The sequence below is a fragment of the Alligator mississippiensis genome, chromosome 12 (genome assembly GCF_030867095.1).
Source record: "Alligator mississippiensis isolate rAllMis1 chromosome 12, rAllMis1, whole genome shotgun sequence".
Taxonomy (NCBI): domain Eukaryota; kingdom Metazoa; phylum Chordata; order Crocodylia; family Alligatoridae; genus Alligator; species Alligator mississippiensis.
In genome coordinates, this window is record NC_081835.1 from 54,835,156 (window position 1) to 54,861,586 (window position 26,431).

At 45.4% G+C, this 26,431-nt stretch overlaps 1 protein-coding gene across 6 annotated transcripts in view; it reads right to left on the reverse strand.

Moving 5' to 3' along the window:
- ASTN2 (astrotactin 2) overlaps nucleotides 1–26,431 on the reverse strand; it is a 598,926-nt gene that overhangs the window by 503,492 nt on the left and 69,003 nt on the right. For 4 of the 6 annotated variants that reach the window (XM_059715568.1, XM_059715571.1, XM_059715569.1 and 1 more), the window contains exon 2: nucleotides 941–1,128. In XM_059715568.1, coding sequence (XP_059571551.1) covers nucleotides 941–1,128 — 188 coding nt within the window. Of the gene's footprint in view, nucleotides 1–940; nucleotides 1,129–4,910; nucleotides 5,047–10,391; nucleotides 10,453–26,431 lie in introns of those variants that run through there. The other 2 variants (XM_059715572.1, XM_059715570.1) reach the window with 2 other exon arrangements.

Consider the following 26,431-nt stretch of genomic DNA (forward strand, 5'->3'; position numbering starts at 1 on the left):
CTATTTTACAACCCTTGTGCCCCAGCCAGCCCCTGTCACTGTCTACATGTGCCTTTTGGCAGAGTACATTACTCCACTGTAGGATAGTACTGTCCCCAGCAATACTGTCCTACAGTAGAGTGAATTAGCTTACTGCTCCTTAATAACAGTGCATGTGTAGACTGTGATGCTTTACTGCGGAGCCAATTAGTCAATTCTTGAGTAAAGCACACGTATAGATGCACTCACTGTCTCTTTGTGACCCAGTTCTTCATCTCTGAACAGAATAACAGCAATCTCCCCACATCACAGGGTGCTGTGAGTTTAACCACACTATAGGTTGTGAACTGCTCAGTGTAAGAAGGGACATATCAGTAACTTAAATGAACAGACTGAAAGAATACAGAGGACAAGAGATGAATTTGAAGAACACTGCAAGATCATACTGCAAGATCATATTTTTGTTTCTCGTAGAACAAAATAAAAGTTTTGTCCATAGTTAACACTCTACTGGGTAGAAATCATCTTAAAAAATACTAAGACATTAACATTAATCTCTCTGTATGTGGGTCAGACATCTGCTAGGAACTATTATAGTGACACCACCTGAGATTTCTATATATTGTACATGTGAAATGGAGGCAGTGGTAGCACCGGTTTCCATGCTCTTTTCTCTTGGCATTAGTTCTGACCTCCCTTGGAGAAAATAACATTAAACATAACCACACTCAATCCTCTTCCTTCCTGTGCTGAGGCTCTACAAGGATGATAATCAGAAGCGCTGTCATGCTTTTGGGATAGACACATTTACAAACTGGAAACCCATCTTAGACTCACCAGCTTACCATCCATCAACACCACCCTCTCACTTCAATCTGGCTGCCAGCTGGAGTTCCTTCCCAGTTGGTTCTTTTTGCCCCTAGAATCAGTAGGTTCACCAGAAAAAGGAGATTTTACTTACCATGACAGAGATGTGAAGAATGTGCATCTGTTCCTCCACTATCTCAGAAGGCTCTTGGAGGGTGGGCGGTGTAACCCGGGACAGCTGCTCAGCACTGTTCATGGAGACGTGGAAATAGAGGGTACCGTTCTCCAGCCACTGCTGCTTCCAGTGCACCAAGGAAATGTCAGCTACAGTCCCAGACATCTCTGCAACAACAAACACGCCCTGGCAGTTAAACTTCCTACGCTCACAAAGGGACTGTACTCAAATGCAAGTCTTGTGACATGCAGCCCTCCAAGTGAACTGAACAAGGATCTAAGAGCCAAGACAACTTGGTCCCCTCCTCGTCACTCCATTTGACTTACTGAGAGACCCAAGGAAAGGCAATTTGCCTCTGTCCCTCATTTCCCCCGCATACAGAATGAAAGCACCGTCCCTATTTCCCAAAGGACTGTGTACACTTAATTACTGCCTATTAAGTGTTTTGAGATCTTTGGAGGAGAAGTGCAACAGAAAGCCCAAGCAGAGCTCCATCTTTTCTATATGGTTAAGTAACATAAACCCAATCTTTTTAGGCAGCTAGAAGACAACACAAAGTGTATGTGTGTTTATGCGTGTGCACATGCATGCGCACACATACAACTAGGATTTGCAATGAAAGAAAGAGGACTTTGTCCCCAAGAGGCAAGGTGCCCCATGCAGTAAACTCATAACAAATATTTCCAAGGGATCAAAGATGCAATCCTAGCAGAGATTTTGTTGTCAGTCAAAACAGGAGCCAAAGTCATCTCCTGGTTTGACGCAGAAGCCAGTAAAGCAGAGATCAACATGCACTCATCTGGCAATTACAAAAAACAAACACTTTTCCATTGCTACCTTACTGATACTGCAATTATGTTCAGTGCTGAAAATAGCCCCAGCCCCAGCATGGCAACTAAATACACAAAAGTAATACCAGCAGGAAGCAGCACAACTGAATGCAAGCTCCCAGCAAGCAGGGAAGATGCTGCAAAGCATTGCCCATCCTCCTAGCCCTTGCAATGGATTTTTTTTTTTAAGTCTCTCAGCCACAGTGTCACAGTTTCCAGCTCTTGAACCTCACTTTATTCTAACTTGCACCGTAAACAGCCCAGGGCTGGGACTGCCTCTTCAAATAGGTCAAAGACACCCCACATGCCTATGGCACCAGAAACAAATCATTAAGGGTTTGGGAATTTCCAACACTTTCTATTCAAAAGCAAAGCCCAAAAACACAGAATCAGTGACAAAACAGAGCCAACAGCTACTGCGCCTCAGCTTCTGTTCAGTTTTACCTGGCAAGCGCAGCATACCACTAAATGGGGGTCTTGAAAGCTCCATCGCCACCTATCAATCAGTCAGTTCAAATAACTGATTCTTCCACTTGCACCCAAACCAAAAACACCAGGAAAAAAGTCCAGATTGACTCAAAATATTTGCTACTCTTGCTGCTGTTTCTCTGGCATGAAATGCAAAAACGGAACAATTTTGCCTGAGGAAAAATAGAATGTATTGGGAATCTGTAGTGAAAGCAAAGGAAACAAGCGGCATCTTCTACAATAGCTCTCACCGGGACCTGGGCAATAGAGGTGTAATTCCCTCCTGTGCTTGATGGAGGATTTGGCCCCAACCTCCCTTTCAACACTGCTCCATTCTGTAGACTCTCAGGCAAATGTCTTCCCTATGGCAGGACCAAGTAAAACTGCTGTGGCATTATCACTTCTGCGATTCTAGTTCGATTTGATTTTTTTTTTCTTGCCAGTTGAAACTATTCAGGCAATTTACATGAATAAGTGTCCAAACTTGCAATTCTTTTTCTTTATCATTATTATTCAGATAAACTATTTGTCAAAAAAAACCCAAAAAACCACACACACACACACACACACACAACCTCCCTTCCCTGAAAAAACCTAAAAGACAAAACAAAAACCCCAAACCCTGCCAGGCTTCAGTTCCAAGCAGCAGCAGCGAAAAGAGGAAGTGTTTGGCCAGTCTTGCAGGGCTGTGGTTCAGTAACACCATTAGCAGCTGCTTAGGCTCAAGTATGGAGGTGTCTAATTCACACTGATTTCCATTTGAAGCTCTCCAGCAGCCGTAAGGCGAGACAGTTTTGCGCAGTTTTGCACGTGCTCCGATGCGTTCCGATTAGAACACGGCGGAGCAGGTCGGACCAATCAGAGCGCCCCAGTGTTTCAAAATGGCAGAAGGTCTACTTTAACTAAAGCTCATCAAACAAGGTTTAGTTAAAGCGCCCCCGTCACCATTTTGAAATGCAGGATGCTGACTGCATGAGACACTGCGAGCGTTTTAATTCGAGTGGCTCCCAAGAGTCGCTGTACTTAAATGCACCCCTTTCCTCCCCCTTCCCACCACCCTAGAGCATGTGGCATCCTTTAATTTCTACCGAGAGCAATGGATCAAGGCCCCTCCATTCAGCAAATAAACTTCTCTACTCTTCAGGGGGGAAATGGATTTTTTCCATCCCTGAAAGCAGTATGAGCTATGTACCAAGGGAGATTGGCCTTCACAATATCTTTTATCACCGGTTTAAACCAAGAGAGCGATTCCTTGCTCACAGAGGAGAAATCAGAACCCTTTCCAAGGAACTAAATTTACCTGTCAGTCAGGCTTCTCCTGCCCCATGGCTGGCTGCATCCCTGGCTGCAGCCCAGCTGACAGCAGAGGCAAGGTTAGGCCATTATTGCAAACTCCTGCGCTCAGCACCTCACTAATTATTCTATCGACAAATTCAAGACAATGGCACTGTCACTAGAATCTAATTGGAGGGCAACTAGTTCCCCACAGCACTCGTTATCTCTCCCTTATACAAACAACAGCAGCTAGTTTTCCCAATCACTATTCTGCGACACATCCCAGTACCTAGAAAAAAAAAAACTCCTGACCAAGCTCAGAATACGTAAGAGGCCAGACTTGCCCCTCAGAGGAGATGCATGAATTCACTGTCATGCCTCTGCCACCAGAATGGGTTTTCTGCTCATAACCCCTTTGCCTCCTGTAATATAAATAGCTATTTCCAGAAGCAAGCTCAAGCAACGGTGCCCCTTGCACTCACCCCCAGCTAAATCAAAAATTGACCCCAGAGCTAACGCTCAAGGACACTAGTGAGGTAAAGCCTGAGACAGTATCTAATAAAATAACAGCACCGTGTTCTTATGGGACTTCCTTCATCTTTGTAAGTGCCTCCAACAGAAGGAGTCTGCTTCTCCCATAGGTGGGCAGTTCCCTTTGGAACAAGCATAGTCTAATACTCCTTTAAAGGCAGAAAATGAAGAACAACCCAACACCTATATAAAACTGCAGGTAGAGCCCAGGGAAACAAAGCTATTATGCATCAGGAGTATTAGAACCCACCTGAGTCAAGCTCAAGCTTGGAGAAGATGCCATACACCCACTTACTAAGTAGAAACACAGTTTAATGTTTGAAAGGCAGGACCTCCATCAGCCCAGAGCCACCTTGCTGCCATTCCATGACCCGAAACGAAAGCATTATTTACAGGATCCACATGTACCTCTTGCAGCACAACAAGCCTTTCCAAGCAAGCTCAGGTAAGAGGGTTCTGTCCAAGCATTTTTCTACGCAAAGACGATGATGAAGAATCTGTGCCTATCCCTCCTGGAATCCAATGCTAAGGTGTAAGGGCCTTTGCCTTCTGTTAAGGAAGCAGAGAAGTGACTCCAGAATCAACCTTTCCCTAGAATGCCTTCTGCATGCCACGACTCAAGGTCAGAGCTGTGCATTTTGGGGAAGTCCTGAGGTTAGCTGAAATACAAGACTCCAAAATAATGAGCCAAACCCCTGAAAAAAGGAAACATGGCCTTTTGTAAAAGCTTCCTCCCAAAATGGCTTAAGCCTGGAACTTTCAGTTGACGTTTTATTCCACCGTTTCAGTAAAAATCGAAACCTGAGACAATTTCTGATAAAGATCAGACACAAAGTGCCACTTACTGCAAATGCATAAACCTTTGAGCAGCTTGTTATGCCTCAGCAGCCCCAGTGTCCCCACAAAATATGAAGGCCATAGAAGCTTCTTTCCCCACGGCTTTGCTGGAAAACCTGCAACTTCCATCAGATGAGTTGCTCCAGTAAAAACAGATTACAGACCTTGCGAGAACAGAGGCATTTGGAGCTGAACCCCTGGGCTGTATGAATGCTGGGAAGTTTTCCAGCTTCACATTTGAGCATAATACTATGCTGTCCTGTGTTTCACTGAACTCATATCATCTTTACACTATCTACATTGTAGTTACAGCAAACTATATATATATGTTGTCCATCAGAGAGTGTAATAGCCTGCACCATGATTGCCTGTTATCAAAGCTTTCAAATGCTTTCTGAACAAATTAGCAGCATTTCAGCACTGAAGAGAATAAAATACTGCTAAGGCTTTGAATAGGCAGTAATGAAAAAGCATTAAGAGTCCACAAGTACTTAAAAAGAGTGTCTAGAAGACAGGAGAGTCTTAGCCTAGGTTCAAACATGTCTTTAAATTCTATCCTAACACAACTGAGAGTGCGACAACACACCACTGGCACTAGCAAGGGAGACCTGCTGGCAGGCTACCTCTGCCATTTCCTTTTCCTCCCCTGCCTGATTACATACCAAGCAGCTCCCACAAGGGAATGGAGTCTCAGTCTGGAAAGACAGTGGGCTTCACATGCACTTCATATGTCCTAAAGATACAATGGAGGATTCCTCTGTTATTCCCTACCACCTGATAGACCTCCTTCAGGACTCCCAAAACCAACTAGCCAACCGTGCATTCACTGCTTTCCAAGGTATGAAAAGTAAAGGGAGCATGTTATTCAGGGTTAGCAGGGATATGTCTTTTCTCTCTCCACACCTAGCCTCCTTGCATGCACTCTACACTTTTCCCTTCTTGTGCCTTTCATGCAGGGTAGCTGGGACCTAGGATAGCTAGGCTCATGATCCCTAACAGTGCCTAATTCAGAGGTGTTCCCTCACTTCTGATTCCTCTTCCATTCACCCGTTGCAGAGACCACTGACAAGGTCCCTTACCATCCAGACCCTCTCTGCTGAACTCCTGGGTGGTCTCTTTGGCCATCCCTCACCTTGAATCCCAAATCCTCCCTCTTGTCCCTCCCCGTGACCACTTGCCTCATCACCTTCTGGAATGGCCGAAAGGGTTTTGTGAAAGGTCCCTTCCTCTTCTCAGATCCTACAATACCTTCCTTTAACCCCAATTGCCTTCAGGTGTTTCCCCATCTTTCATCATATCCCATTCCTCTGTTTCACCTACAGGCTCCACATAAATCTTCCTTCAACCCAGTGTCTCTTCTTCACCTTCCCAGACCCTAACTTCAGTGCTCATTTTTTGCTCCTCACCTGTTCAGCTTAATGGCTCCCACCACTCCCTCATATGCCAGCACCTTACTCAAGCTCTTCTCACTCAAGCTACAGCCTTTTAGCAACTGTTTTCAAACCCTTTTCTTTCAGCAAACTTGATCTCCTCGCACCATCCATTTTACCCAAACTCTTTCCCTGGAACTTACCTTTGTTAGGGTGACTATATTTGAATCTTGGGGAGCATTGGATTTGCAGCTGAATAAAAGGGCTACAACCTGTGGCCTAGCAGAGCTGCTAACCACAGGGCAGGATGGTATGTTAAAAGTAACACTGTAAGACGCTTAGGCAAGCATTTTCCTAACAATATAGTAGTGTTGTAAGATTATGTAGCTCGTTGTGTAAGAGAAACAGGATGCAAACCACCAGCTATCATTAGAAGGTAAAGCAGATTTTGCTTATGAATGCTTATGCTAAGAAGCCATTCTAACTGTGTCAGCCATTTTCTGAAAAAAGCAGCAAGTAAGTCTGTGCGCCATGAATGAGGTGAAGTCTTAGGGATGTGGAGATGGTACCACATAGGACTGAAAAACAGACTGGAATGTGAAAGACAACACGTAACTGGTAACAGAATCTGAGATAAACATATGCAAAAAGGTGAATGGTGACTGGTAAAGAAGCCTCCAGAAGCCCCCAGGCTTTGGTCGAAGTCCGCCCAAGTGACCGAAATAAGTGGGGTCAAAGTCTTAGACACGGCTCATAGCAAAAAGACACGTAAATAAGTGAAATACATAGGCAATTCCATGCTAATGAAACAAACAGTAAACAGAAGCGGAGCTTAAAATGGGAAGGACTAAGGATGGAACAAAGGAGGGACAAAGGTGGGGTAAACGTTAATGAGTATAAACCAAGGTGTATAAATATGATGAAAAATTAATGTTTGATGCAGCTCCCTGGTTTGTTGGAGCTTGTCCGAAGCAGTCTCCATTTTGAATAAAGCTATTGAAGAGCAATGTGTGCAGGTGATGCATGATAGCATCGACCCATTGCCTCCTTAGTCATTGGGCATCGCACGGAGTCGAGGTCTAACAACCTTCATTTCATGTCTTCTACCTTATAGCAAAGGCTCTTTGGTGTGAATCTCATCCTTATAATGTGAAGTACTAGGTACATTAATGGGAATGCACAAGGTGGTTGTTTCTTCACTTGCATTTTGTTTGTTTGTTTAAAGAATAGCAATGTATCCTTCTCCTGGGTTAGGGATAGTGGCCATTACAGTAACAGGAGGTCAGAGAAGATGATCCAATGCTCCTTGATGGCCTTAAACTCCTTGATTCTAAGAGAAATTAACTTGCAGAGAAACACAGCTCACCCTCCAAATATACCGTTTCCTCTAGTGAATAAGCACAGAAAACTCTAAGTAGTCTCCACATCTCTCTCTTGGAAATAGTTTCCAAATGCCTACACCAGGAACTGGTGCAAAGCCAGCCGATAGGTCGTCTGTTCATGAGAAAGGTCAGAGGGAGTCAGGGAAAGCAGTGGAAAGACACCAGAGAAAGATCCCTTCTGATTGATTTTGTAATTCCATTTTCTCTTTGCCATTTCTACAGTCCTTATGTATAAACATTTCATTGAAGTCTTCAACTCATATTACAATCAAACTTAAAAGCAAAAGGGCCTAAATGCATTTGGTCGGGAACCAAGACGATTCCCATAAAAGCAGATTATGCTGACATGATGAATATAAAATGAAACAGCAGATATTAAAGTTGGAGAATTGTAACTTCATGCCTTCAGGCTCCAGGCCGGCTCAGTCTGCCCCCACCTGCCTTCCCCCCTTTTTGTTTTACTGAAGGCAGAAAGCAAGCACTGATAACCTTTTCACCCTTCTCCCTTTTCCAAGGTAAGCTGCAACTCTTGAAATATTCAACAGCCTAACCCTTCCTTGCCCTGCCACCCTTCATCCCCCTGCACATTTATTCATCAGTTATTCTGGAGGTTACAGGACTACTTTATCTGTCACCAAGTTTTTACAAAGCATGTTTTGTATGTAACTGGCTTGTTCTTTTTAATCTGCTGTGCATACTGTATTTTTATTTAATTCCTGAAGGTCATTATTAGAATAAGCCATACTGCTGATGGCAGTTCATTTCTGTAACGCCTCCCCCATGAATAACCAAAATGTTTCTTGTACTTTTTCCCCCTTTGTGCACAGATTGATGGACTCTATCAGGTATGTTTACAGAAAGAAAGAGTCCTTGGGGATGGGTGGGGGGAGCAGGAGGACAGCTCTAAGGAATTTGCATGCTTCTCTTATCCTTAATCTACCACCTGCTATACACCACCAGGCCTGGGTCACGCCAAACAGCTTTAATGCCTCTCATCTGGACAACCGAGCATTTTCATCCCCCAGAAAAAAAACAGGAAAAAAGAAAAGGAGAACGAACCTGGGGAGTACACTGTCTGTAATATGAAGCTAAAAAATACAGATTGTTCTCGCTGTGACTAGTGCCAGAGGTGACACTAGAAATTGCTTTGTATCATACCCTGTAATACCCTCCTGCTACTGGCCCCAGCCTCCTTCCCCACGGAGGGTCCTAGGAATGCTCTGACTCCTCATTAAGTATTAGTTTATAGAGGCTTCAGAGCTAATAACCCAAAATTATGCAGAGAGTCATAAACAGAGCGCCCTCCCATGCCCTTGCCAGCATGGAATTACTCCCTATGGAACAGATTACAGTGCTGTACTCAAATGAGTTGCCAAATGACTGAAGCAAAGGGGCTTCCCCTGCATTCCCTAGGGCTACTATTCCCTGGCTGGACCCACCTAGTTTTTAGGACTTGTTTTATCCTGATGACTTGCTTGCCTTTTCCTTTGCTGAGTTTCCATACAACCTTATTTCCTCGGGGGCCTTTCTACAAACAGCACATCCAGAGGGCTCTATAGTTTTATAGATATAAACACAGTCAAAGCTGTGAAAGGTAAAAAGATCAGGAAAGAAACCCAAAAGGTTTCAGAAAGGGAGAAGCTGGTGAGAGAGCCAGATTTTACCCCAGGACTCCTCATCGTCTCCTCTATGTATACATGTAACCTTCTTCAGAGATACCTCCATCAGCTCCAAGCTCCCTCACAACCAACAAGCACTAAACTTTAGCAATTAGAGCACTGGAAGAGAAAACAGGGACAGATCCTGAATTCAAAGACAGCCAAGAAATAGGAAAACTAGGCTTCTTTCTAGTGGTGCACCAATGGAGATTTTTGGGGCTGATACCGATAACCTATTTTTAAGGAGACGTATCGGCTAATACAGACCCGATTTCTGATATGCAGCCCGGCAGCTTGAAGAGCTGCGTGCAGCTGGTAAATCTGGTGTGGTGGAAGGGGAGGGGGGAAGAGAAGGGGATATGGGGGCAGATCAAGCCCCCTGCGGTGAGGGAGGAGTGGGGCTGGGGCTGGGACAGGCGCTGCCCAGCTGGGGTGGGGGCAGGATGGAGCAGTGGCTTATCTGCAGGGCACGGGGGGAGGCTCTCACTGCTGCGCGTACCCTAGGAGGGCATGGGGGGGGGGGCGTGTGCCCCTCAGATCTGCATGGGGTGGAGCAGGCTGCAGCTGTGAGTTGGGGCTGGGGGCAGCACTGGGCTCTTCCTGGTGGGGGCTGGGCCGGGCTGCACTGGGGGCAGGCAGCAGTGGCACTAGAAGAGGGGCTATGGGGGGGGGAGGGAGAGGGCTGCAGCCACCCCAAAATTCACCATAGCCACCCTCCCAGTGCTGCCGCTGTCCACCCTGAGCGCAGCCCTAGCTCAACTCACCCCCCACCCAAGCACTGTGAAGAGCCCAGCGCAGCCCAGACCCCAGCCCGCAGCTGCAGCCCACCTCACCCCGCCCTGCACAGATCCAGGGGCACACGCCCTGCCCTCCATGCCCTCCTGGGGTGCACACAGCAGCAGAAGCTGCCCCCTCCTCCCCATGCCCCCCAGATGGGCCATAGTTTTGTCCTGCACCCAAACCCACCCCAGTTGGGCAGCGCCTGCCCCAACACCACTCCCTCCGTCACTGCGGAGACCTTGATCTGCTCCACAACACCCCTTCCCTTCCCTCTACCCCTTCAACCACAACAGACTTACCAGCTGCACACAGCTCTTCAAGCTGCCTGACTGTGCTCCTCACCATCTATGTGCTGTGCTGTGACTGAGCACAGCACAGGCATTTATCGGCCAAATTATCAGCCACACGAAGCGGATTTCCAATACAGTAAATTTTCTTTATATCGGTGCCAATCCGATATCAGCCCAATGTCTCAGTGCACCTCTACTCCTTTCTGTAGATCCAAAATAAGTTTCTTTTCTCAGACCACAGAGCTAAGTTTTCCGCCATGCCTTCAAGGTTGACTGGTGTTACAAAATGAGTGGGGGAAGGGACATGTTTGACCAATTAAAGCTGCCCTCTCTGTTAAATGAGCATTGTACCTAGACTATTCAGAACTTTATATGGAACAAAAAGTCTATTTGAAAGCCAACATGCCACAGTGCATTCCCAAATCACTCCAGGAGAAAGTGGTTGGGGATGAACCAGGCAAACCAGAGAAAGAAGTAACCACCCTACCTCCTGCCTTTGTTTATTCTACAACAGGAGTTCTCAACCTTGCCAGGCTCAAGGCACCCCTTGGAAAATACCAGTTCTTTGCTTTCATTCTTTCATTTTTGACCGCTCTCTACATAATTTTTCCATTGCAAAAAAACTCAGACAGACCACAACAGGTCTGAATGTTTTTTGACACTCTGGATTCCTATTTGAAATCTCTTTGTTTCTTTTCTGAATTGTGCATGTATTTGAACATCTAACAGTGACAATATAGAGTGGCAGCACTCTTAAAACAACCTCACCCTTAAGAACAATCGCTGTTGTAGAAGTATCTGGGGATCTGTTAGACACCCCAGCCTGTTCCCAAGTGGCAAAATGGTCAGAAAATCCCAGTTCAAACAGCTCCTGAGCTGCTAACATAGACCCTGACATATCTCCTAGCTGCTTCTCCCAACCCTCCAAAGTTTGTCTTTACCTGGCTTAAACCTTAACGACTTGCTTGCAATACACAGCCATGCTCTTTGAGCTCTGAAAATGGAACAGTCATAGGATAACACAAGCACCGTGTGCACTTCTACTTGCACTTCCTTCATAGGCCTTAAGGCACAAGCTAAGAGGCATCAGAACATAGCCCCAGGGTAGCCCATGAGACAGACCTCAGGGAAGAATAATTCACCTAGTATTACCCTCTGGGATGTCAGGAGGAACAGACTCCCATACCAGAAGTGCAGGTAAGTCAATACCACTTCACAATCCATAATATCAAAGACAGGATTAGAAGATCTAAATGTCGATACGGACAATCTGTAACCATCCTCAGGAGAGGACATTCCCCTCAAATACTTCCTCCCTCTCTTTGGTTGTTTATGTCCTTCACACACACCCAGCAGTAGCCTCCTCGCCAAGCCTTCTCCCCTGCATTTCTCAAACAGTCCATCTGGTTGACAGTATCAGAGGCACTGAATGCAAGGAAACATGTCATCCCACCCCTTACAATGACTTTGCCAAGAATCCTTCCCTTTCTCTACCCAGGCATTTTGGAAATACCAAGAATGGCTTTGAACTTGTTTTCTTTTGAGCAGAGATCACCTATTATGCTGAACTTTTAGGTGCTTCAGGCAGTAAGTAGCAATCATGAAACACCAAGCTTGTTCTCACTTGCAAACTATGTGAGTCATAGTTCTGCAGATAGAAGAGCCAATACATGCACCCTGTTGTGCCATCAGAGTCCTGGGTCACAGGGGCCTTACAAGAATGTTTTTCAACTGTGGTCCATGGACCCCATGTCCATGAAAGATGGCTATGATTAATTAGACGTAGGTGAATACTCACACTTACAAATGCAGGGGATCTGCACCTCCATTTGAAATTTCTAAAGGGGTCTGCACCTCCATTCAATTTTTTTAAGGTGTCCGTAAATGAAAAAAGGTTGAAAATCACTGCCTTAGGGGATTCCAGCACACCCTTTGGTCAAATTTTCCCCTTCAGTCATGAGTGCAATGAATAGGAGCTTGGTCTGTGTGTAGCTGGGGGTGGCATTTGGCCGTGCATTCATTCCTACTAACACATTCATTCAGCCTTTGGTTCTCCAAGTCAGATCCTGGATTCTGCCTTAGACCTGGTGTGACCACCTTCTGCAGGGATGAAGGTTGTGGCAAGGTGACAGAGGCTTGTCAAGGCAGCACAGGGGGACATATGCAAAAAGAGCCATCCTCCCTGTCAAAATGTTTCATGGTCTCGTTAGGAGAGAATAGCAGCATTATACAGCTGAATCATCTATTTCAGAGCTTCTACCAGAACAGTGATTGCTCAGCAGACAGCTACATTAGCACAATAGCGCCTCAGCACGTATAAGCATCGACTCTTAATTCAAGCCTGGCCTCTCTATGGAAGTCTTATCTCTCTCAGACTGATTTTGTACTAGGAAGGCCCACTGATGTCACCAGAATTACTTCTGATTTATGCTGGGGTAAGTGAACTCAAAATGAGACCATGAGATTGTGGTACAAACCTATACTGGGTATTTTGTTGTTCATTTACTCTATATAAATTTAACTAAAGGGAAATTCGATGAAAGATCAGACACTCTGTCTTGTAAGTTTGGATCCAATCTACAATGCAGGGTTGTGAACTAAGAGTTTTACAGAGAGAAGAGAAGCAAGACACTCTGTGTATGGTGAAGCCTCCTGTGCAGTGGACCGGTGCAAGAACACAGATGAAATAGGATGTTCCAGTTCTTATCCTGCACTTCATACTCAAATCCCACCAAAGTGCCTTGCCTCCTTGTTTCCCCTTCCTAATCAAAGTTTTCTTGGCCTCCGTTGAGTGAGTGAGTGAGTGAATATTGATTTGCCTGCACTGCATTGCCTACAGATCATAATCTGACTCTATATACTTTAAATAAGTTTGGTGCACATTCTATGCTCTTATGGATGCTTTGACTGTAATTCAGTCTCTAGTACATTACCCTTATTTATAATGCTACTGCTTGAGCATGGTGCCTCAGGCAATCTAAAATTATTACAGGGCCCTTTTGACTTTCAATTCCATTCCATTCAATTCCATTTTTATTTGTCAGCAGAGACTCCCATTGACCGAAGACTTGTGTATAGTGGAACCCAACCGCAAACAGGCAGGCTGCACAGCCGAACGTTGTCAGCCCTTATAAAAATCACTGCCACACTGTTCAACATGATGGGTTGTCTCTGTTCAAGGGGGAGACCTGGAAACTGGAATAAGCAGGTGGCCCCGCAGGGAGACGAAGCTGGTATGGATGGTCTAAGTGCCTGGGATTCAAATGGCAGACAACCCAATCCATGAGACAAAGATCGGAGAAGAAAAGTGTGTGAATACAGTGCCCAAAACACCCATAGTACCCAATAGACCCTCTTGTGTGCCTGCTCCCCAGTTTTACCCCAACCCCCAAAATAAAAGCCAGATTCATTAAAACCAATGATTCTCAACCTTTTTGGACTCAAGGCACCTCTTCCATAAGTTTTGTGAATTGTGAATTGAGTAGCACTCCATTTCAAAACTATTTTATATATTACTGTTCTTATCTCCTTGCGGAGGGGGCAGGCAGTGGGGTACAGGATTGTCCAGGTAAGGATAAGCCTGAGCCTGTGTTTAGTTTATCTGCTTATCTCCTCACATCTCGGGGGCACCCTTCAAAGGATCTAGCATCACCTTGGTTAAGAGTCACTGGTATAAATAGTCAGGATTGCTCTGTTAGCATTTAAGTACAATGATGCCCAGACTCGAAGCAATCCTGGTATTCTGATAAATCCTCACCGGTAAGCAAAGGACAAGCAACTGCACCATACAAATGGGATGTTTACCACTCAAATCCTATGAACTTTAACAAGCGGTATGGCTTCTGCTTTCTGAGACGCTGTGTGGATCTGACATTTCAGGTTCCATTAGGAACGTAGCATATAAGATCACACTCCACTCAGCTAGCAACCAAGGGATCATCTTGGGAATCCTTCTGTTACATGCACAGGAACTGCAGGAGCTTTGCTCCCCGTCTCCCTGGGATTTTCCAATGGTATCCTTGAGGTTAGGTATGATTCCTTTGAAAACACTGCTGACAAATTCTCCCTGCCCATGTACTCAGACATTCAATTTTACTCAGGTCCTGAAGCACTTTCAGATGAGCCATCCAGGTTTACACGTATTAGAGAGAAAAGGAGTAAAGTCCATGCCTAGGAGTTTGTAGTCACGTGCTCATTTGATTAAAAGATTCAAACTCTTGTATTTCACTCCAAGTTCCCGATTCAGTCATTATAGATGTCATTTATGCAGAGCTTTTCAAGATGGCAGGAAGAACAAGGGGCCAAGCCGCCTCCTCCTGCAGGTACACACAACCCCAAAGACAAGAATTGCCAATAGGACAAATGCTTATTTAAAAGCCGCCAGCATGACCTTCCAAAGCTGCAGCAGTGACATGTCAACATGAGAGCTCTCCTTGGAGTGAAGCAACCCGTGTGCATCATCACCTCAAAGTTCACCACTTGTACTTGCTACCAGTCAGAAGCCAATGGATCACCCGGCAGATGTCTTTATGGTGCGTGCTGTTACAAAGTGAGTTCTGATCATTTTTGGCCAGAAAGCTTAGAGGAGCTTACTGACAGATTTGCCAGGTTGAGGTATCTGAAGATATTCAGGGCCACTGATGAGACCGCATGTGCCTATTCACTGCCCCTCACAGTAGACAAACTTCATCAACAGAGAGGGAAATAGCTCCATTAGTGCTCCAAGACCTGCTGATCACCACGGCAAGTTCATGGATATCAAGGTAGGTGATCTGGAAAGGTCCATGATTTCAGATTTCGCAGAAGCTCAAGACTCGCCATCATCAATGAAAAGAGGATTTCTGTGTTCAGGACCACAGTGGACATTCAGAGTTGCATTTCCCTTTCTGGGAAGTGTGGTAACCTGCTCTCCGACTTGTGAAGCTTTTGCTGCACACCCGGACAGAAGCAAGGAGCTGATTAACTATGCCCTCAATAGCTGCAGAAGGATAGTAGTGTGTACGTTTTGATGGACGAAAGGGAGATGAAGGTGAGAAATGAAAAGCCTACAGGCTGGTGAACAAATACCTGCCTCACATAGCTGCTTACTGTTTCTTTGGGATTTTTTTTGGTTTTGTTTTACTGTGTTAGCTCCCCCTTCCCAACCTCCCCTCCCACCAAAAAGCCCAACAACACTGCATCTGAGAGTTCAAGAGAGAGTGCCTCATCACCGTACAGGGTACAGAGTCTTTTGTAATGTTATAAGCCATGAGTAAAGCCACTTCTGCAAACAGCAGCAAATCGCCAGGGCTACAGAATCACAATGCCTGTTTCAAGGATAAGAGCTATAAGTGTTGAAATGACTAGCAGGTATGTTTTTTATGTTTTGTCCAATGATTTCATGAAAGGGTAATTTTATTGCATATGGCTGGCGTGATGTTATGGATGTGTATTGAAATGTATCAATAGCAACCTTTATTGAACAAATAGTGCAAATAATAAAAACCTTTATTGAACATTAACTGAGTAAATTGCACAGCACGCTGTGGATGTGACACATGTCCGCAGAAGCACCCATGTGTGCATCTGTTCTAATTTTCACAGTCACTTTCTGCCTGTTGCTCTTCTTTGGGTGTGAAACGATGAGAGACAAGCCCATTTCTTGCAGGAAGGTGAGATCCCAGAAATCTCATTGTCTTCAGGTGTAGAGGGGAAAGGCTGCAGTTAGAGTGGGGATGTGTCCTGCCATTTTCAACAGGCTGCCATAGCTAGTCTGAGATCACAGTGCTGGGCACGGTCTTTACACCAAAATGTTATCCGCGGGATTGTATATTACTTCAATTCCAGCAGCTGTTGTGGCATGTCTTTGTCCTCATATACTTTACCTTCCCCCTTTGCACAGGGCCACCATACCAAAACTGAACTCATGATGCACTGATGTAGGGTTGGGTGGACACAGAGGATAGGCAAATGTGCTTCTGTAACCATTATATTGGAAGATTCATAGATGCTAGGGTCGGAAAGGACCTCAACAGATCATCGAGTCCAACCCAGCCAGATGCCTATCCAACCTGCAACTGATATAATTAAAAACAGAGAAGAATCTTCTTCTCAAAAGGCAAATGTGCAGACCAGCAAGATATGCACAGATGACACTTACCCAGAATATCCTCCCCACAGCTGCTACAGGACGAGAAGAGCAATTTTCACTATGCAGGTGACCTCAAGAAGTCTGCGTTGACTTGCAATGTTCATGCCAGAATAGTCACCCGTTTTTGTTTTAAAATTAGCTTTTATAATAACTGTAGATCAGCACAAAGTGCCGTGCAGAATAAAGCTTCTGCACTGGCTGTTCAGAATCCAAGAAGTGGCAGTTCGATCAAAATTAGCCATGTGTTTTCTAATCCCCATACATCTCTTTTAAATGTCTCATTTTGGGAAATAAACCTCAAAGAGAGAAGGTAGCCGATAACTGAGGGCATTGCTCAAACTGTGATGGCAAGTAATGTTTTTATCTATTGTATTGCTTTTTTTTCTTTATCTGCCACTCCAAAGACCATGTACACTGCAGGATGCTCATTTTACCTTTGTGGTGCCACCAGGTGGAGTGTGAAGCAGAGAGAAAAACGTTATTATTTTGGGGGAATGTTGTTTAGTTCAAATTCCAGTGATGTGAAGACCATGCGGCAGATGCAGAGGGTAGGGATAGAATTATCTTCTACCAGGAGGAAAAAGGAGCATTAAATGGGACAGAAAAAAATGGAGCGGGGGGGTCAGTGGGCCCTGGAATTAAAAGTGGTTTTGTAGCTGATGTCTGTAGGACATTAAAAAAATTAAGCTGCTGGAAACCTTAGGTTTTTCTAGTACAGGTACTAGGCTGAGCATGAAGTGGGTGTGTTAGAGTCAGGGCAATAAAAGCCAAGCAAGGCTGGAAAATCTCCTAGCTCATCTCTGCCCTTAATGGCAGCAGCCCTAGGCACTGAAGTTGGTTAAAATCCCTGACAGCTGCATTGTAATGTAGCACACCACACTTACTGGAAGGAGTTTCCTTCCAAGCCCCATTCTGTGAGTTGTTTGCTTTGGTTTTACAACCATCTTCTTCAGGACCTTGCATGAAGAAAAGGATCTTGGCTCTTGGCATAGGTTATCTCCCCCTCCAAGTACTGGTCAGGGTTCATGGTCTCAAGATGCCTTCAGGGCTGTCAGCTAAATACCAGGGTTCTGTGGCAGCCTCCTCAAAATAATCCAGTCCAACTCATCACAGCAGCAGCAGGTCCTGGGATCACTGCCAGAGGTCCTATTATTAACCTTTTTTGTATATATTATTCTGCCAATGCTCCTTTCCCTTGTTGTAGCACTGGAACCTGTCCCAGAGTGATCGCTCTGTCACTTGCTTCATATATTTTGGCATTCCTATGGCTTTATTTAAACCAGGCCAGGACCATTGCCCCCCTCGGATCAAGGAAAATGCCTGAATGGGTCCAGAGGGAAGTACATGTCGTGGGGTGCTGTGATGCAATTTTAGGAGAGAGAGTTTGCAAATGCATCTCACTTGACCATGCCCTTGCATTTAAACAGGGAGAGGACAACCACAGAGCAGAAGGCACAGATAAACAGGGGAAAAAAAATGATCCAGAAGTGAAGCAATGCAGTGGGAGCAGGAGGACTGCCAGAGGCAAAAATGTTCATTTGAAACCCAGCTACATCCCCATGAAACTTTTTCTAAAAAAACTCATCCTGAAATGATTGTCACATTTGCAAGAAGCATCCAGATAATTTGGACAGTTACATTGTGCGGACAAAAGGCATTTTAATTTGAACAACAACAGGTAATATGAATCCACCCAACCCCATACACACCGTATAACCAAGCCATCCCTCTCAGAACCCCACGTGTGAGGTAAATGATCTCCATTTCACAGGTGGGTGCATTGCGGCAAAGAGATTATGTGAACTGCCAAAGCCACAAGTTAGGCAGCAGCCCAGACCACTAGATAGCATTCCCATTCTACAACAGGCAGGCAGTGAGGAAAGAACCAATATTCTCAGAAGCCACCTGGCTAACCTCCCACCTGGCATGAGATGGGATCCTATTCTAGGCTATCACCATTAGACCCTCAAGAAATACTTCCCCTGCAGCTGTCGCATTGCACTCAGTACTCCACCTTGCATCAGTGACCAGCTTCTCCAGGCAGCTTCCCTATACCGAGTATCAGTGATGGGCAGGTGGGGGCTACTGCACTGCCTCTGATCAAAGCTTGTGTCTGTTCAGCAGCCCAGCTGTTCCAGAAGCTCAAGGGAACCATTTCCACCAAGAGTTTTTATAAATAACACATCTGCTTGGTGGCTGGGGAAATAGCACACATGTGTGACAGGAAAAGATACCCACTCTGTTTGCAAAATGTTATATGACTTGTCAGAAATGAACCCAATGCAAGAAATAAGAGCAGACTCTTGGCTCATTAGATAATATTGCTTGGCTGCCACAGGAGTAAGCTAGCCTTTTATAAGTCCCCACTTCCTGTGGCACGGTTTCCACAGTGCCAGCAATGAACCATGCTATGGAGAGGGGGCACATGGCTTAGCCTTTGTTTCTGCAACCTAATGCTTGGGTTGTGTATGATTGGGTGGGGGAAGAAGATGCAAGAGTCGCTGAACCCTATAAAGACAGGGAAGGAACTTAGCCCTACATTTCTTCAGAGCTAAGCAGTTTTCAGCCACCAGACTTCCATGACAGCCTTGCCTGGATCTGGATGTACAGGCTACTACTATCCATAATTCAAATCAAGTATAGCACATGCTTCCTGGGAAACCTCTTCCAATGTTGGACATGGAAGGAACCCTTGGATGGACATGATGGACCCTTGACCCTGAAACTTCTGCTATTGCCTGGCACCTTTTGAGAACAAGACTCAGAGAAGCACTGTTGGCAGGTTTCCTCCGAGGAAGAAGCACAAGGGGCCACTGCGCTCTGTGGCTTCTGCAGATTGAAATGATCACACACCATAGGGACTCCCTGCATTTCATCCCACAAGCTCTCCGAATGTAATGCACCTATTCCCCTCTTGTCCACACAAGACCTTGTGCAACTTGCCCAACTCCTTCAGCCCCGAGACTCTGATCTCCCTCTCTCCCTCCCCCGCAGCAGTATTTCTCATTCTGTCAACTATGCCAGCAGCTCTGCATGCTTCCCATGCCCCTCATCCCCATTCAAAGGTTAAGATCATGTCTAATATATCCCAGAAGAAAACCACCAGGTCACTGGAGGTGACAAGCTGATGCATACACCCACTAAAGAGACCAATTACTTTATATCCACAGCACAATTAATTTTGAAAGAAGAATGTGCTCTGTATTAACAGTTCATCTGGAGGTGCTGACCAGGTATTTAGGGCCCTGGGAGGGGTGGGAAGGTGTGCCATAGAGGGAGACAGGTACGTGAAAAGGAGGAGCCATGCAGAGTATTTCTTTTTTTGATACACACACACAAGGGGCAAAGGCAGGGGGAATGAATCCCTGCACCCCCCTCGTTAAGAGAAGTAAGAAAGATGGCTTTTGCAAATAATAATTGATTTCTAAATTTATCCCCTAATTAAACAGGTTCCCTGGATGGAATCTGCATGCAGGCTGCAAGGTAATGATTCAGAGCCTGGCTTCTTACGGGAACGCACTGACATGTGTTTGCAAATTGCCTTTTTCCCAGACTCAAAAGTAGGGGGACTGTGTCCCTGCACCCGCACGCCGGTAGCAGACGCAGCCCCCTCTTGCCACCTGGAGCTTTCTAAAAGCAGGCAATGCCAAGCATTTCCCTCTTCCAACCTGGTTTATGGCACCACATGTGGGGGAAGGGAAAGGTTTTCATTAGGCATCTTGCTGCTGGTCCTGTGCTCCAGGCCACATCAGGAGGGCTCTTTGGTGGGCTGAAGTACAGGACCAGTAGTGAGGAGAAGGACTATTGCTCCACTGCAGCGTCTGCATTTCCAGGTGGATGGCACCCTGGGGGACAGGCTTGCCACGCAGCAGCCAAGCAGTTAGGGTGGAACCAGACTAGCACTGCTTCAGTAGCACAGAAAGGGAAAAGGGAGACATGTTCGCTCCCAAACATGCTGCTGCTCTCAACATCAATTCCTTGGCCTGCCTAATCGCTGTGAACCTTTCCCACAGGCACCATTCAGCTAATAAAGCCTCAGAGTTGGATAGAGGCAAGCTACAAGCTTCAGGAAAAAATAATAATAAACGTATTTATCATTCTTATGTGGGGAGCTCAGTTTGAAATTTGGAGATCTCAGACGATCTTTCGACAAGCAGAGACATCATAAAGAAGCAAGAGTGCCACTGTGGCTTAAACAGAGATGAATCTCAGGTCTGCTGCAAGATTATACTCATTTATTAACCCCTGCAGCCTGGGAGATTTTTCTATAAACCCGTTCTGTCTTAAAGCCAGGGATGCAATTTCAGGGTAGGTCAGCTTTAAAAGCACCCACCATTCATGATAGACAGCTACTGATGCTTCAGTCTTCCTCTCTGCATAGGTCAGGTTTTGAAAAGCTCTCGGATAGGCACCAAAATAGCTCACCACGTTTTCAGCGTGGGCTGAGTAATTTTGGAAATGTGGCTCTCAGTTGCCTTGTCTTGTTCTCTTTTCCTCTGGGAGTGGGAAGCTGGTTTGGGTGAACATTACCAAGAGCAGTCCCAACCACTAATTTGTACGTTCATCGAGAGGAGCTTGACCTGTGGCTTTCTGGCTTGAAATAGCTCAGCATGCTTAGCAGGGCTGCAAATTCAGTCAAGCTTTGTGATGGCTTGATCTCCTTCCGAGAACAGCACGAGTACTTGCTTTCATGCCTTTTCAGCCTGTGCAGCATTTTATACATCCAGAGCATGTCTACATGAAACGCTTTACTGCAGAGTTGACTCATTAGCTCTACAGTAAAGCATCACCATCTACACATGCAGCATTATTAGGCTGCAGTAAACCAATTAACTCTGCTGTAGGATAGTACTGCCTGACACAAGTATTTTCCTACAGCGGAGTAGTTACATGCAACAAAATGCACATGCAGATGGTGACCAGGATGGCTGTGGCACGAAGGTGTTACAGTGTGGGGGATGTCTGCAGGTTAGCCCCACACTGGAGCCCCTCATGCCCCAGTCTCACACCCCCAGCATGTTGAGCTGGGCTGGAGCAGCCTTGGGCTGTCAGGTTGATGCCCGGGGCCCCCTGCCAGCCAGGGCTGCTGTGCCTCAGCTCAATGTGCTGCCGTCCCAGGCACATGTGCAAAAACTGTGCCCAGGAGCAATAAACTCCAGTACAAACTGCACCAGAGTTTATTACTATGTGTTAATTGCACATGTAGACATGCCCCCAGAGACCAAATGTTCACCAACATAGGTACCAGAAACCACAGAACGTGCAAGGAAGATTTCAGTCCATTGCTGCATTACAATGTTTCCCTCTACAGGAAAGACGGCACCTTCCTGCATCTGTACATAGCCTATTCTCCAAAGAGAGGAGAAACTGATTTATGAATCAAGAGTCTGACTCAGACTACCTGGAAGTCCTGAGAGACTGAGCCTAAGGGGTGATATTTTTTTCAGATCTTTTCAACCTCAAATTCTTATAGCTCCAAGTCTTGCTAACAGTAACCCAGGCAAGTACTCCCTACCTGATCAAACAGCCCCATTGGCTTTGATTTTATTACACAAGTTGAGACTCTCCAATGAGTGTTTTTATGACTGGGTTCTCAATACATCAAAATAATAAAGTATCTATGCAAAACAGGGAACTACTCCATGCATGTATTCAGAAAGGGCAAATTGAGGCTGTATACTCTAGGGCATAGACAGGCACAGGAATCTGGGTTCACTTCTCACTCTGAAGTGGGTTTTCTGTGTTATATCAAGCATGTGACTGGCTCAGTATTTAGGGGCCTAAAACTGTAGGTGAGCACTTAGTGGGATTTTCGGAGTACCTAAGTAGATTAGATGCCTCATTCCCATCATGCTGAAGTCACTAAAACTTGGCAGACAACAAGTCTGGTCATCCCACAAACCTTTTTTTGAAATCTCAAAAACTGTCTCATTCAGTATCAAGATGAGACCAACACCTTTCATGAAATAAAAACGATAGCACAGCCCCTCAGAAATCCAGGTGTTAGGGGCACTCAACCAGAATGAAGGAGAGACTCTACCTGATTCAGGCTATTTGCTGTCCTAGGTAGGAAGGTGGTTTGTATTTCCTCTCTAGTTATGAGCAAAACTTCATACTAGAAGCAAAAATGTTTCAGTGAAAATTGCTGGTTTTGACCAATCAACGTTTTCTGATGAAAAAAACCCCATTTTATTGAAAAATACGTAACTGCCTGTAGAAATCAGTACATCAAAGATCAGAGCTAGGCACCTAACCTGCTTCTGCACTTTTGATCAGCCCACTAGGTGCTTAAATACCTCTGAAACTGGCTGGTAGTCTCTCTGCTTCAGTATCTCCAGCTACAAGACACCACTCTTCCTTAAAAAATGTTTTGTGAGGTATGGAGCTGCTATATAAGAAAAGTGTTATTCATAGTTTTTGTTTGTTTGTCTGTTTGTTTTTTAAAGGAATTGAACTAATTAGTACCAGTTTATAAGTTTACAAAACACAACATTTAAATGAAGCCTGTTTTTTGTTTGTTTGCTTTTTTTATATTGTGATGTTAAATCTTTGGGCTGCTGGTACAGATTCCTTTCCCAAAGACATGTTGTTGCTCACCTCAAGCATCCTCGAGGCAGAGAAAATTCCCTTTGAAACCAAAGCAAATCCATAATCTAGCTCTCTACCTGTTACCAACTTGAGCACATTAAAACTCTGTTAAAAGCTGAGCAAGATGAGTCCTTGAGGTCCTACTCCCCAAGGATGCGTACACATAAAGCAAGGAAAATGTGTGGTTATTAGAGTTTAGCTTTATTGTTTTCATAAAACACACTGAAGATTGTGTTTATGATTCTGGAGAAAATAAAACCCTCAATCCAATTGTTAAAATAATGAACACAGGATACTCCAGCGACTTCTAAACTGTCATCAGACATCCTGGACTTGCATAGCACCTTTCAACCAAAGAATATTAGGTTTGCTTTATAAAGGCTAAAATTGAGGGGCAGGATCTTACTCTGTATCTGAAGGTAATGGAACAGGCTGCTGGTTACAGAACCTGCCCACCTTAAAAAGAATCAGGATGGGATTTTTCCAATGCATGGTTTAAAATTACTTAAAACCTGGCTTACAGCCTTATTCAGCAGCCCCTGAGATAGCAGAAGCCTTTCTGCCGACTGTCATGGACCTTGGATCAGGCGCATAACAGCATAAGTCCTGCGGATGCGTGTTAGGCTCCTATATCCTTAGTCACTTTTGAAAATGGGATTTTGGCTACTGAATCTCAAGGGCACATGTGAAAATTGTAGCCCTGTATTCTATTTCTGGCTCCGCTACAGACTTCCTTGGGGCCTCAACAAGGTCATTTCTCCTCTGCAAATCAATTCCCTCATTTGTGAGGCAGGAATAATACTAGTCCTTTGTGGGCCTTCAAACAGAAAGCAATATAGAAGTTCAGCACCTCACTGGCTCTTACCTAAGCCCCACCAACATACCCAGGAACAGACCTGAGAACGCAGCTCAGTTATTAACTACTACTGCTTCCCAGCCGTTTGATGGAAGGAGAGAAATGCAAGATCACACCTCCCCATCCCACTGGGAGTTTTTCCTTCAGAAGAGCAGTTCAGATATAGTCATGGGAGGAAGAAATAGAGCAATTGGTTATAAGCAAGGATCCAGGTTTTCCACTTGCCACATAAAAATGTGGTAAAACCCAGATTTTCTCCTTTAAAGGAGAAAAAAGTGGGGAACAGTGGGTTTCCCTTTGCAGGCTGGCAGAGTTCCAGCCTGCAAGGGGCTGGGGGGAGCAGGAGGAGGGCAATCAGTAAGGGGCACCATGCATGCATGCACAGGTACATGCACATGGCCACCAGGCAGCCTGGAGAGCAGCGTCTGCAGGTAAGTCGGGGGGAGAGGCAGGAAGAGGCAGCTCCCCACTGCTGCGTGCACTCATGGGAGGGTGGGGGCATAGGAAGTGTATGCCCCCGCCCCAGCTTTGTGCATGGGGTGGGGAAGGATACGAACTGTGGGCTCGGGCTCCCTGCCCTGCTATCTTCCCCCAGGGCCTCTGCAGCCCAGTGGACGGGACCCTGCATGGCAACATAGTGGGGCAGAGAAACTCAATGCTGCCGCTGGGAGCCCCACGCTGCTGTGGGGGCGGCTGGACCCACATCCTGATTAGCAAAGGAAGCATGGGGTACTCTGATTTTCCATGATAAAAAACCCAAAATCAAGCACCAAAATGTATAGTCACATAGAATGTATTGTATTATAGTGATTGAGGTACTGGTAGGCTTCCAAACTGCTTTAAAATTGAAAATATATCAATAAAATATTGTGTCCGACTGATATCTATCTATCTATCTACCTACCTACCTATATAGTGCCATATAATTTTAACCACAGAAAAATCAGGATCTTGGGGTTTTTAAATCAGAGAACCTGCAATGTTTTGCTTTTTATCAGAGAATTTGCAATTTTTAAACAGAGAAAACCAGGATCCCTGGTTATAAGCAGAAATCTATTCCTTCTTATTGCACCTTCAGACTGTCCTAAACGCTGAAGTGATCTAAGCAGCATTTGATGCCCTTCCAAACACCAATCCAGCACAGAGTACTTACTCCTTCAAAGACATCTACCTGCATTGCATGCCAGTTACCTTTCAGGGCATCTCACTCTGCTTTGTGAAGGGGATTTGTACAAATAAATTGCACCGCTCAAGGGACTAAGTGGCTTCCATTACTTCTCCTCTTCCTCCCTTGGCCTGGAGGAAGGACAAACCACAGGTTTTCTTTTTTTTCCCCCTTTAAATATGATAGAGGCTCCATGGGGTTATGAATTATTGAACGAGTGCTGTCTCTTCCATTTAGCAATATGATGATGGAATGGAAATGCAGACCTCAGAAGGTTACTGTCCCCAGCATAGCAGCCAATGTGCATACATAACGTCACCCAAATGCCCTTCCCAAGCCAGCTCCCATCAGGTGAAAGAGGGGGGCAAGGGGAGGGGAAGAGACAGGACAGGCTAGTTACCAGCCACTTAGTTGTCACTGCCTGCCAATCAATGCCTGACACTTGCCTGGCACCATGGGCACTGTGGAAACTGAAAATTCAAAAGGGAGAGAAATGTGTTTTCCATGGCCAGAGCTGGGAAACAAGGTGGGCCCTCTCCAAGTAGGTGACCCTTCCACACTCTCCAGCTTCCCCTTCCCTCCCACTTCTGGGATACTAATAGAAAAGAAGCTGTCACCATGCATTTCTTTCCTCTGCCATAGGAGGTAGTGACAGTGGTGGCTCAGGCCAAGAACAATGCAGCCATTTCCTCTCTAAGGCTAAGTACAGACAGTCAAAAAGCCAAAGACTGAATTGATTCAATCTTCTCAGGTTACTTTAACACGAGTAGACTGAACATGCCTCCTTACTCAGCTGGAGCAGACAGCTTGAATCTGGAGGGGATCTGGGGCAGAAGTTTAACAAATCAATATAACCTAAATCAGCTAAGTCTGATACTACATCCATCCAGGATTATCTAAAACCAGTCTTGGCCATTTTGAAAGCAGTTTATGTGCACTGAACTTCTGTTGTGTTACAGATCTGAGCTGGTTTCCAACCACTGATACCAGTTTATGTGTAATTTCTGTCTCTACGCCAAGTTTTACCCTCCCAAAGTCTGACACCACCGCATAAGTAAGAGGTGTCTTAAAGGGAGCAGGAGTCTGGCACCTCGATCCCATGGACTTTCATTGCCTCACGTTCATTGAAGTATCTACCCCTTGGAGCCCAGTCCCCAAAAACTCAGTGCTAAAGGGGCATAAAGCACAAGTCATGGCATAACAAGGATAATTTTCCTTTCATCAGGCCAACTCACTCTCTGCTAGGAATATCTTTCAGAAATTCAGCACACTTCCCTCACCCCTAAGGCTGGTGGGAGGACTAGGGCTAC